The following is an 11,944-nucleotide window of genomic DNA, read 5'->3' as shown; positions in this document are numbered from 1 at the left end:
TGACGTCACGGAGAGACCCTCTCCAGATCCTTCAACCAATCCGAGCTTTGACCGCTTTTCAGTGTTTTGGTTCTGAAGGCCTTGTGTTTGTTGACGGAACCCGAACTATAGTTCTCGGGAGGCTTTGCAAGGTTTCTTTTTCAAACGCCGATTGGTCCCATAGAACTACGTTTCCCAGAGTTCCTGACGGCGGGGACCTGCTTCCGGCCTACGTGTCCCAGAAGAAGGCCGGTTAGAGGTGCGGTGACATGGCTCCTCCGGTTCCCGGCGCGGTCTCTGGCGGCTCCGGAGAGGTAGACGAGCTGTTCGACGTGAAGAACGCTTTCTACATCGGCAGCTACCAGCAGTGCATCAACGAGGCTCAGCGCGTGAAGGTGGGCAGCATGCGGAGCAGCTTCCGGGGCGCTCTGAGATTCTGGTCCGAGGACTCGGTTTCTCTTATAGTTAGGGATGGTTTTGAATTTACTCTGTAACCGAGGCTAACCTTGAAGTCCTGCGCCTCCAGTCTTCACCCCTCCAGTGCTAGGATGACAGGTGTGCACCCCTGTGCCAAGCTTCCAACTTTCTGGTGGTTGATTGACAGAGGCTCACTTTATAGCCCAGGCTGACCTGAAGTCAGGGTAATGGTGAGGTGACAGTTGTGCGCCACTAGCTCCATCTTAAAACCTCTTACTGTTTCGTTTCTCCCCCTCCCCTTTTTTTAAGTGTCTAAAGTCAGGCATCATGGTGCACGCCTTCTATCCCAGCACTTGGGAGGCTGGTCTCTGTAAGTTTAGGGTCAGCCTGATCTTCATAAGGAGTTCTAGGTCAGTCGGGTAATACTGTAATCTGTCTTAATAATAGTCCTAAACGGGAGGTAGCTTGGTGTGCCTTAAATCCCAGCACCCAGAGGCAGAGGCAGTCAAATCTCTGAGTTTTGGACCAGCCTGATCTACATAGCGACTTTCAGGACAGCCAGGGTGCTACAGAAAAAAAAAAAAAAAAAAACCCATCTTGAACTGTACCCTCCTCGCCTCCCCCACTCCCCCCAGAAGGGAAGTTTGGTTATAAAAGAAGACAGTCTCCTTTAGCCCAGGCTGGCCTCAGACTCCCCATGTTGCTAAAGAGCACTGAATTCCTGATGGCCATGCCTGCTCTCTGGATTGCTGGGATCATAGTACGCACAGCCATGCTGTACTGGGGGTGGAAAGCACAGCTTCGCTGCAAAGGCTCCACGGGCTAAATCCCTGCCCTGGTTTTGTTTTATGTTTTAAGCAGCGTCACATAGCCCAGGCTGTCCCTAGATTCAGCAGTCTTGCCTCAGCCTCCCAGATGCAGGGTGACAGGCCTGAGCCACAATGCTCAGCTTGTCTTTAGTTCAGTAAAGATGGGACCCATGTTTGCAACAGCCTGTGTGTGTTGTTGACAGAATCACCTGTCACTCATTCCTCACTGTGCCCTCGTGGAAAACAGCATTCCTGCTGGACTCAGTAAGGGATGGAGTTGGTGGAGCTACAGGCTTTCTAGGTATAGTAGCCTTGGCAACAGAGGCAGCACAGAGAGCCAGGAAATGGCAGAATGGGTGTAGAAAGTGGTGGTCTTAGACTTGGCTGTTTTGAATGTGAAACAGGGTCAGGGCCGTGATAGGCTGGGGCATGGCTCAGGTAAACTGTGTGGAGGCTTGTCCTTACCAGGCTAAAAAGCTGTTTCGTTAAGGTTCTGGACAAGAGGCAAGAAGATCCAACTTGTTCTCAGCTATGTAGTGAGTTTGAGGCCAGCCTAGTCTGCATGAAACCCTGTCTCCAAAACTCCCAAAATAATAAAATCAAAGCCAAATTCGTTGAGCTTGTAAAGCGCCCAGCAGGGCCGGGGCATGCAGCTGTGCTGCTGCTGTAGCCATAGTGGCACTGCACGCTGTGATACTGGGATGACGGCGGAGCCTCCTTGGGCTCACATCAGCTGAGAGAAGATCAGGGCTTTGCACATTGGGTGCCCTCTGTGGAGGCTTTGGGGCTTCTGGGTCTCCTGGATTCCAGCTAAGACACAGAGCTATGAGCCTAGCAGGGAGGCTGCCCAGCCTCACTCTGCATATCTCCTCACAGCTCTCCAGTCCCGAGCGGGAAGTAGAGAGGGATGTCTTCCTGTACAGAGCATACCTCGCACAGGTGAGTGTGGACAGCCTGGGGAAGGGCACAGAGTACTATGCAGGAAAGCTGTGGACAGCCAGGCCAGGGGACTGTGTCAGGATGCCTCATCATGGGGAGGGTTAAGTATGTGTGGTCCTTCCATTGTGTAGGTCCTGAGAATTGAAATCAAGTCATCAGGCTTGGCAGCCATCTCACATAGCCTAGACTGGCCTTGGATTCACTATGGAGCCCAGGATGACTTCCCTTTCCTGCCTCCACCTCCCTTGTGCTACCATGCCTGGCTTCGTCATTACCTACATAAAACACGAGGTGTATTTTCACTTCTGTGTTCTAAAAACAGCCCCAGGCTGTGCAAGGTGGCACAGGCCTGTCTTCCCAGCACTTGGGAGCCTGAGGCAGAAGGAGCTCAAGTTTGAGGGTACCCTGGGCTACACAACAAAATGCTGCTCAAAAAGATATATTCCTAGTGACCTCTGAAAAGGTCTTCTTCACTCTGGCCCAAGGCAAGGGCTGAGGTGCCCCAGGAGGAGCCTGGTAAACAGCCTCCTAACCACAGACTGCATCACCACCCCGTGCCTAGGTCAGTCGCACACTCTGTGTGGTTCTGTGTGACTGTGATCTTCCCAACAGGGCATGGTGACACAGTACTTGGAAGGCTGAGGAAGGGGATTGCTGCAGCTCTGAAAGCAGCCTGGTTGAGAAAGGACAGCAAGGGACAGGTGGCTCCAGAAATAGCTGTGGGTGTCAGGAAGAGATCTGTCAGGTGGGGGAAGATGGGACATAGCAGACACCCTCTGCCCCCACCCTGCTGACATTTGTCCCCAGCTACAGCAGCAGGGAAAACAAATTTGGCCACCTTGCTGCATGCTGCAGATGCACGTGACACTGCTGTCTTGGGCAGTGTGCTGGTGGTGTGGGCTGTTGGTTGGGAATATGAAGCCTTCAGGTAGGAAGGACTGATGTGCACCTGTGACCGTAGAGGAAGTATGGCGTGGTCCTGGACGAGATCAAACCCTCCTCGGCCCCAGAACTCCAGGCTGTGCGCATGTTTGCTGAGTACCTTGCCAGTGAGAACCAGAGGTAAGGCTTGGCCAGGGCAGGTGGCACTAGGCCCAAATAGCTGGAGCCCAGGGCCTGCTCCACCCTGCAGAGAGAGGGTAAGATGTCCTCACTCTGGTGTCTCCATTAACTTCCCTTGCCTGCCCAGTGGAGGTGGTGGTGGACCCTGCTGCACAGGCCGTATCCAGCTGGGGTGTGGATATATGTTGATCACGCCAAGCACACTCATGACCTTGGCTTCCTAGCACAGAAAAGAACAGGGGGAGCGGGGACAGACTCTGGTAGCCATTCAGCAAGCCCTGTCTTAGAGCCTCAGACCTAAGAACACTGTCCCTTCCTAGCAGCTGTGCTAGCCATACCCAGGGTAGAGTAGATCTTGCCTGCTTTACCCGAACCCAGGCCTGTTCTTGGGCTTAGCACGAAGCCAGGGCACAGAGGCCTTTAGGATTCCCACCAACCAGAAATTGACCACTTCTGATGCAGTTTCTCAGCTATCACATGCAGCCCTCCAGCACGCAGCTGGCCTGAGTGCCTGTTCCCACCTCTCCTAACTTGTTTTGCCATGTGCATGAGCAGGGATGGCTGGAAGCATCAAAGGCTGGTCTCCCTGATGCACCATGTTAGGGTTGCCTGGTGCTCTGTTAGGATGACCTGGCCACTCTGGTGCTCACTCCTGTGCACCCTTGGACTGACACAGCTCTGTGCTCCTGAAGAATGGGATCCCTCAGAGGCATGAGGCTGACTCCTGCCTTAGCCTCACAGTGAGCAGCCACATCTTGCAGGGACAGCATCGTGCTGGAGCTGGATCGGGAGATGAGCAGGAGTGTGGATGTGACCAATACCACTTTCCTGCTCATGGCTGCTTCCATCTACTTCCACGACCAGAACCCGGATGCAGCCCTGCGAACCCTGCACCAGGGCGACGGCCTTGAGTGGTGAGTGGCCTGAAACCTGCTTCTTCTGGCTTCTCTTAAGACAGGGTCTTACTGGGGCCCAGTCTAACCCTGACTCCCACAAGCTGTCCTCTGATCTCCATACTTCCACACTTGTGTTGGACATGTGCAAACACACACACACACACACACATATACACACAAATACAAAGAAAAGAGAACTTAGATAAGTCCAAGCTGAAAGATCCCAGAGGGAGGGTAAGAAGGAACTACAATCAAAATATGTTATATATATGTATGACTTGTCAAAGAATGAGTTTAAAATTATTAAAAAAAAAAAAAAAAAAAGGAGGGATAAGCAGGTCAGGCAGATACCTAAAATCCCATCTCCTAGAAAGCTGAGGGAGATGAATCAAGCCCTGTACGTACATATATATGTATGTATGTGTGTGTGTATGTGCATATATATGTGTGTTTTTAGATATATTTATATATGTACATATATATAGATATATCTATATATCTGTAGATAGGTAGGTAGGTAGATAGATAGATAGGTAGATAGATAGACAGACAGACAGACAGACAGACAGATAGATAGATAGATAGATAGATAGATAGATAGATAGATAGATTTGGGGACAGATAGATTTGGGGACAGACGTGTACAACAGTCAGTGTGTGCGCGCTGCAGAGCAGAGGACAATTCGTGGGAGTTGGTTCTCTCTACCATGTGGACCCTGGAGGTCATCAGGCTTCATAGCAAGTGTTTATTTACTCTCTGAACCATTTTTCAGATATCTTAGGGTTTTGAGGCTAGCCTGGGCAACATAGTGAGAGAGCTTGTTTCAAGTGGGAATGGGGAGGGAGAGCATATCAATCGGGCCTGTCATCTCAGGACTTGGAGGTAGCGGGAGGATGATCTGGAATTCAAGGTCATCCTCAGCTGATCTAAACTTTGAGTCTAGCCTAGGTTACATGGAACCCTGTCTGCAAGAAAAGGGCAGATGATCACAGGTTCCATCATGGAACTGGAGGAAAAAGTACGCAGAAGAGCAGTAGACATGAAGTTAGCCGCTACAGCCTGGGGTCAGCCCGTCTAGAAGGGAGGCAAGGAACAAGTGACCACGTGAGTCATCTGGCTCCCCTGGAGCTGAGACAGGCTGATGACGGCAGGCAAAGGTACTCTAGGGCCATGGCTTCAAGCCCTGTGCCTGTTGTCGCCCCACACAGGCAGGGGCAGGTCTGGGGCTCTCTGCTTGGCCTGCAGAGGAGTACAGCAGTGTTGCACCAGCAAGTCTGTCCCTACAGATCCCAAGGAAGATCCCAGACCCCTGTGATCTTCCTGGAAAAGTGGAAGTGTTTCTCTTGGCAAGAGCAGATGCCTGCCAATCACTATCTCTGCCCTGTCCACAGCATGGCCATGACGATTCAGATCCTCCTCAAGCTGGACAGGCTGGACCTAGCCCGGTGAGCCCAGACGTCAGCGTCAGCTTCCCCAAGGCCTCTTAGTTCTTGTGTCCCATACAAGTGACACAACAGCCTTGATGTAGCCTCTCCCTAGGGTCCTTTGCTGGGAACAAGGGTGTGGGACTCTGCCTGCTTCCCTCTGTAATACTGTGGGTGGACACTGCCCATCGGGTGATGGAAGGCTCTGCACAGGACACGTGGGAAGCAAGCCAAGTCCTAGCCCAGTTCTTTGGGGGATGGGGTGGGGTTGTTGTTGGGGGTGGAGTAGCAGCTCCCTAGGCTGTGGCAGGCTGGGAGTTTACCTGAGGTGGTACCGCACAACAGAACTCTGTCCCCGGGTAGCATCTCCTGGATTTGTACCATGTCCAGGTGGGCCAGCCTTGTCTTCCCCGTATCAGCTGGACACAGGCTAGTAGGAGAGTGTGCCAGGGTCCATCCCCAGGCTCTGGGGGTCCCCCAGGCCACTCAGTGCCTGCCCTCCAATGTCCCAGGAAGGAGCTGAAGAAGATGCAGGACCAAGATGAGGACGCCACACTTACCCAGCTAGCTACTGCCTGGGTCAACCTGGCTGTGGTAAGCTCCCCAGGAATTTGGGGGTAGGGACTAAGTGTCACTCCTGTGGCTTCACCCCTCTGTTCAACCAAGCCTCACTGGCAGCATAATGGCAGAGCCCTGCAGACACTGGAAGAGTCTCCTGGCGGGACTGGTCCAAGCCAGGCAGCTGGCCAGCTCTCTTGTCTCTTAGATTTGGAGTGGCTTTGCTCTGACAAGCTGGGCATCCTTAGCTCACACTGCCTCCTGCCAGCCGCCCTGTTCTGCTTCCTGGGCTTGGCCTCCTTTCTGAGCTCTTTTGTCTGCAGGCCTTTACAGGAGAGCCCGCTGTGGCCTCTCAGGAGCTCGTCTTCTTGGCTGGGAATGACATGGGCTTTCTGGAGGTTGACTGACTTATTTTCAGTTTGGGTTTTTGTTTTTGTTTTTGTCTGTCTGTCTTTCTTTCTTTCATTTTCTTTCTTTCTTCGAGACTGGCATGGAACCCAAGGTCTCACTCGTGCCTGACAAGTGCTTCACACTAAAATACACACAGCATATTTTACTTTTATTTGAATTTAGCCTGGAGGGATTTTGTTTTGTTTTAAAGGCAAGTGTCGGGGGTGGGTAGGTGGGGGACTGTGGGGGGGGAGTGTATTGGGGACTTTTTGGATAGCATTGGAAATGTAATTGAGGAAATTACCTAATTTAAAAAAAAAAAAAACTTGAAAAAAAATAAAAATAAAGGCAAGTGTCACATAGCCAGGGTGCCATCGGATTGGCCATGTGGCTGAGGCTGTTTTAGAATCCTGATCTTCCTGCTTCCATCACCCTAGTGCTGAGGACAGGCATGCACCCCATGCCCTGCCCCTCTTAAAGGGTTCGTGCATATGTGTGCAGTGCCTGAAGAGACCAGAAGGGGGCGTCAGTCCCTCAAAGCTGGAGTCACAGAGAGTTGTGGGGTGCCCAGGGGATGCCTGCAATGAATGGGTCCTTTTAAAGAGTAGCTGCTTACCCATCTTCAGCTCCCTGACCTTTTGTAAAATTTGTAATTTGTGAGTCAGATGGTAGAGGTGCACACCTTCAATCCCAGCACTCAGGAGGCAGAGACAGATCTCTGTGAGTAAAATACCAGCCTGATCTACAGAGTAAGTTCCCGGACAGCCAGGACTACAGAGAAAAGCCCTGCCTAGAAAAACCAAGTAGAATGTTGATTTTCATTTTAGACAGAACTTCATAAGGCTCCACGTGCTGGCTTTGAGTTTACTCTGTAAGCAAGCAGGGCTTGGACAGTATGTACATTAGTTTACTAGGATGGGACATGCATGTGCAGAGGGGTGGAGCTCTTGTGTTCAGGTCTGGCAGCAAGCATTGTCCCTGGCTGAGTCGTCTCACCAGCCAAGGCTTGAACTTGTGTCCTGCCCAGGCCTCAGAGTAGCTGCAGTTACAGGTCTGCCCTGACAGCCTTGCTGCATTTTAAAACTGTTGTGAGACTCAGCGTCCCTGTGGTCCCAACACATACACCACCTCCCTGGAAACCCTTTTCCACAGCATCTTTACAGTGGTAGAGTCGGGCAGCATGGTTGGAGGGTTGTGTGCCCATGCGTGTCTCACATCCCTCTACTCAGGGTTCTCTGCTGGAAGGGAGCGGGGCCTGAGCTGGTCTAGAGAGAGACTCTCCCTGGGTTGTGTCATGGAGGGTGTCCGGCGAGCAGGTGACCAGCAGTTGACATAGGTATCCTCATAGGGTGGTGAGAAGCTACAAGAAGCCTACTACATATTCCAAGAGCTGGCCGACAAGTGCTCCCCCACACTGCTGCTGCTCAATGGCCAGGCAGCCTGCCACTCGGCACAGGGCCGCTGGGAGACTGCGGAGGGTGTGCTGCAAGAGGCACTGGACAAGGTAGGTGGGGCATGCCCTGACCATTGTGGGCATCCTGGCACAACATTACATACCTCAAACAATTGGAAACTCATAGTTGGCCATGAAAACCGTTGGCGGCCTGACCAGTAAACACGTGTGCTCTCCAGATCCACTACGTCCTTAGCTGCCTGCTGTGGGGATCTCCAGGGTGTCTAGACTGCTAGGCCTGCCTTGAATTAAAGAGGCATAGCCAGGCATGGTGGCATGTGGCTTTGATCCTTACACTTGGAATGCAGAGGCAGGCAGGCAGATTTCTGAGTTTGAGGCCAGCCTGGTCTACAGAGTGAGTTCCAGGACTGCCAAGGCTGCACAAAAAACCCTGCCCTAGGCAATCAAAAACAAATTGAATGAGGGCCTTGGGCTGAGGCATGACCTGGTGTCTTTAGGAGAACACAGGTGCTGCCCATGCGCTGCCACCTCATATGTGCAAGGCTCTGAAATGTCTTGAGGAAGGACTGGGGGTAAGGCCTGTCACACTGCACTTAGGAATTTACAGCAGGAGGATTATGAGTTTGCAGCCCAAAACCAAGAATGTCATGTATAGAGTGAGCTCCCCACAAGGGAAGTCTGCAGTTACTGCTGGGCTACCACAAGGCTCTTCACCAGCCTGACTACTGGCTGTGCCAGACACAGATCCATCATTAGGACAATGTCCATGCCCAGCAGGTAGTCAGCAGAAGCTGTTGTAGTCTCAGTTTTTAAACACAGGGGCACTATTGTGGGACTTGGCACAAGTAGTTTCCCATCTGATTGTTCCCAACCCTCACCTAAAGCTGGCCTGCCATCCCTGCCTCCATGGAGAGGCTGCTGATGTAACTTTTGGGGCGGGGTGAGGGGAGTAACTTCACAGCCAACAGGTTAATGTAGAGCACGGGAACTCGGTGGCCCCCCAAAGCTAGGAGGACAGACCTGGGCCAGGCTGAGCAGGAGGCGCAAGGCCCTGGACCCTTTGCCTTGCAGAGTACATGGTGAAAATCTGGGACTGCCTGGTGCCACCTACCTTCTCTGTGGTAGCTTAGGCTGGCTCTTTCTGGGCTCAGTCAGATGTTGGTAGGTGGGTTCAGCACCTGGGTTTTGCTGACTGCCTGTTCTCCATATTTTTCCAGGACAGCGGCCACCCTGAGACCCTCATCAACCTCATTGTACTGTCACAGCACCTGGGCAAGCCCCCTGAGGTAGGCTGTAGTGTGACTCAGGCCTCAGCCCCTTCAGGATGGTGGTGAGGACAGAAACAGGACAGGCAGAGACCAGTGGAGACCTAGGATGAAGAGGAAGTTGGTGCAGCTTTCTGCATAGGTAACCAGGAAACAACTTGCTGCATTGTCCCAGTCGAGGATGGACAGTCGTCGTCCTCAGTGCTGTGTAGACACAGCTGGGCTGGAGTTACCTTGCTTTTAGATCCTAGAACAGAGACTCTCACCCTGAAGGTCAAATGAGCTTTTTACAGATCTGCATACCAGATATTTACATTATAATAGACAACAGTAACAAAATTACACTTAGGTAGCAAAATTAAATAGCAAAGAAAATGTTATGGTTGGGAGTCAGCACAACATGGGGAACTGTATTAAAGGTCCCAGCAGTAGGAAGGTTGAAAATCACTGTCCTAGAATTTAGGACATGGGGCTGGAAAGATGGCTCAGCGGTTAAGAGCACTGACTGCCCTTCCAGAAGTCCTGAGTTCAATTCCCAGCAACCACATGGTGGCTCACAGTCATCTGTAATGAGATCCAATGCCCACTTATGGTGTGTCTAAAGAGAGAGACAGTGAGCCAGGCATGGTGGCGCACACCTTTAATCCCAGCATTCGGGAGGCAAAGACAGGCGGATTTCCGAGTTCGAGGCCAGCCTGGGCTACAGAGTGAGTTCCAGGAAAGCCAGGACTACACAGAGAAAAGCTGCCTCAAAAAACCAAAGAAAGAGAGAGAGAGAGAGAGAGAGAGAGAGAGAGAGAGAGAGAGAGAGAGAGAGAGAAATCACATACATTAAATAAATCTTTTTTTAAAAAAAGGATCTGGGACATGTCATTTCCTAAAGCTTCATCAGCCAGTCACCCTGTCACCCTGTCCTGGCCACTCCCCACTGCAGTGGAACCTGCTGCCCAGGTTCCGTAATCTCTGGGATGGGGGTGGGTCCCTCCCTTGCTCCCACCCTATCTTGCAGGGTAGAGTGGCTTTTGGATCCTCATATCTGGCCAACTAATTCCAACCCACTCTCTTCAGGTGACAAACCGATACTTGTCCCAGCTGAAGGATGCACACAGGGCCCACCCCTTCATCAAGGAGTACCAGGCCAAGGTGAGCAGAGCAGTTGTTCCTATGGATGGGAGGGAGGAAGCAGTGCTGTCTCATGCTATGTCTCTTCTCCCACTGTAGGAGAACGATTTCGATCGACTGGCACTGCAGTATGCGCCCAGTGCTTAAAGTGGAGATGCCCTGGTGACCCCAACTGTGTGCCACGGGATGCTGTCCTCCCTTCGTGTCTGCCAATAAAGTCTATCCATTATCGCTCTGCCTGATACCCACCAGGCGCTCACTCTGACAGGAGAGAGACTGGGAGGAGAGAGTCCCAGGCTCCCACCTCACTGTACACCACCAGTCCTGCACTCTAAGCTTCAGGGTACCCCTCCATGGTTCCCTGTCCTCCCCTACAAGCACCCCCCCCAGGTTGCCTCAATCAGCATCCAGGGGAAACTGAGGCACAGACCATCAAGGCAGCCATCAGTGAAGGACGTTGCCGCTCAAATCTTGGACCCTAGTGCTTATTGTGTGGGCTGCCACCTTGCACAGCATGGTGGGTATAGGGCCACTGGCAGGATAGACCCATTCTGGGCCCTGCCTACCAGGCTATAGTGAGGAGCCCCAAACAGGTCCCACTGGACAGGGAGGAGGAGGGCTAGTTAGCCCCCATGCTGTCTCTGGAGGTTTGTGACCTTACCTTAGCCACTGGGGTAGCCATGTGACACCAACTCAGATGCCACTGCAGTGCAGTGCACTGACACTTGGCTGTGTGACAGGAGGGGACAGGGCACTGGTATCTGCCTAGCATGAGCTCTATTAGGGAGTCCTGATCCTTGGCTTACTCCACACATCACCCCACACCTCATTGGCAGGCATCCCAACTCCACTGCCAAGAAGAAACTCAGGCTGGTCAGGCTTCTTCACTTACAGATGGGCACTTTGTTTGCCAGATGGCCCCAGGATTTGCCAGGAGGGACTGGGAAGGGCCCCAGCCCCTAGCCTGTCACCTAACAACTCAGGAGCAAGTACAAGAACCCCTCTCACCCACGGGGGTTTCCAGTCAGGAACCCTTGAGTAGTGGGCCACAGCTATTGTGGGCACTCTTAAGGAAGCTGTGGGAGGGCTGGGTTCACTGCCATCCTCAGCTGCATCATGAGACCCTGTGACATGCTCAGTAGTGGACCTTCCCCAAAAGCATGATAGTCCAAGTTTGGGTCCCCAGTACCTACGTAGAAGCCAAGGGCACGGGTGGCTCATGTCTGTCCCTAGGGTTGGGGACTACCTCTGGGAGGAAGGAAGCTCGCTAGGGCTTGTTGGCCATGTGGTCTAGCTGGACCAGTGAGCCCTAGGTTAGTGAGAGATCCTGCCTCAAAAACTAAACACAGGCCGGGCAGTGGTGGCGCATGCCTTTAATCCCAGCACTTGGGAGGCAGAGGCAGGCGGATTTCTGAGTTCGAGGCCAGCCTGGTCTACAAAGTGAGTTCCAGGACAGCCAGGGCTACACAGAGGAACCCTGTCTGGGGGGGGGGGGGGGAGGACAAAAACAAAAAACTAAACACAGGATCTGGAGAGGTGTGTCAGCTCACAGTCTCGAGTGTTGGCTGCTCTCGCCAAGAGAGGCCTCAGGTTCAGCTCTCAGTGTGTAACTCTAGTTCCAGGGGGTCTGATGCCCTCCTTGCCTCTGGGCACCAGAGCAGACAAAAT

The 11,944-nt window shown here is 52.5% G+C and overlaps 1 protein-coding gene across 1 annotated transcript; it reads left to right on the top strand.

The window, feature by feature from the left end:
- Positions 1 to 20: 20 nt before the first annotated feature.
- On the top strand, positions 21 to 10,507 carry Cope (coat protein complex I subunit epsilon). Its single transcript, XM_021169403.3, has 10 exons — positions 21 to 374; positions 2,082 to 2,144; positions 3,106 to 3,206; positions 3,968 to 4,120; positions 5,495 to 5,548; positions 6,040 to 6,121; positions 7,824 to 7,979; positions 9,107 to 9,175; positions 10,223 to 10,297; positions 10,376 to 10,507. The coding sequence occupies exons 1-10, from the start codon at positions 249 to 251 to the stop codon at positions 10,421 to 10,423; spliced, it is 927 nt and encodes a 308-aa protein (XP_021025062.1). The 5' UTR covers positions 21 to 248; the 3' UTR covers positions 10,424 to 10,507.
- Positions 10,508 to 11,944: the final 1,437 nt, after the last annotated feature.

Source organism: Mus caroli, unplaced genomic scaffold (genome assembly GCF_978045245.1).
Source record: "Mus caroli unplaced genomic scaffold, Mus_caroli_1 scaffold_10, whole genome shotgun sequence".
NCBI classification, from domain to species: Eukaryota; Metazoa; Chordata; class Mammalia; order Rodentia; family Muridae; genus Mus; species Mus caroli.
The sequence above is the reverse complement of the archived record's forward strand: the minus strand, read 5'-3'. Positions and strand labels throughout refer to the sequence as shown.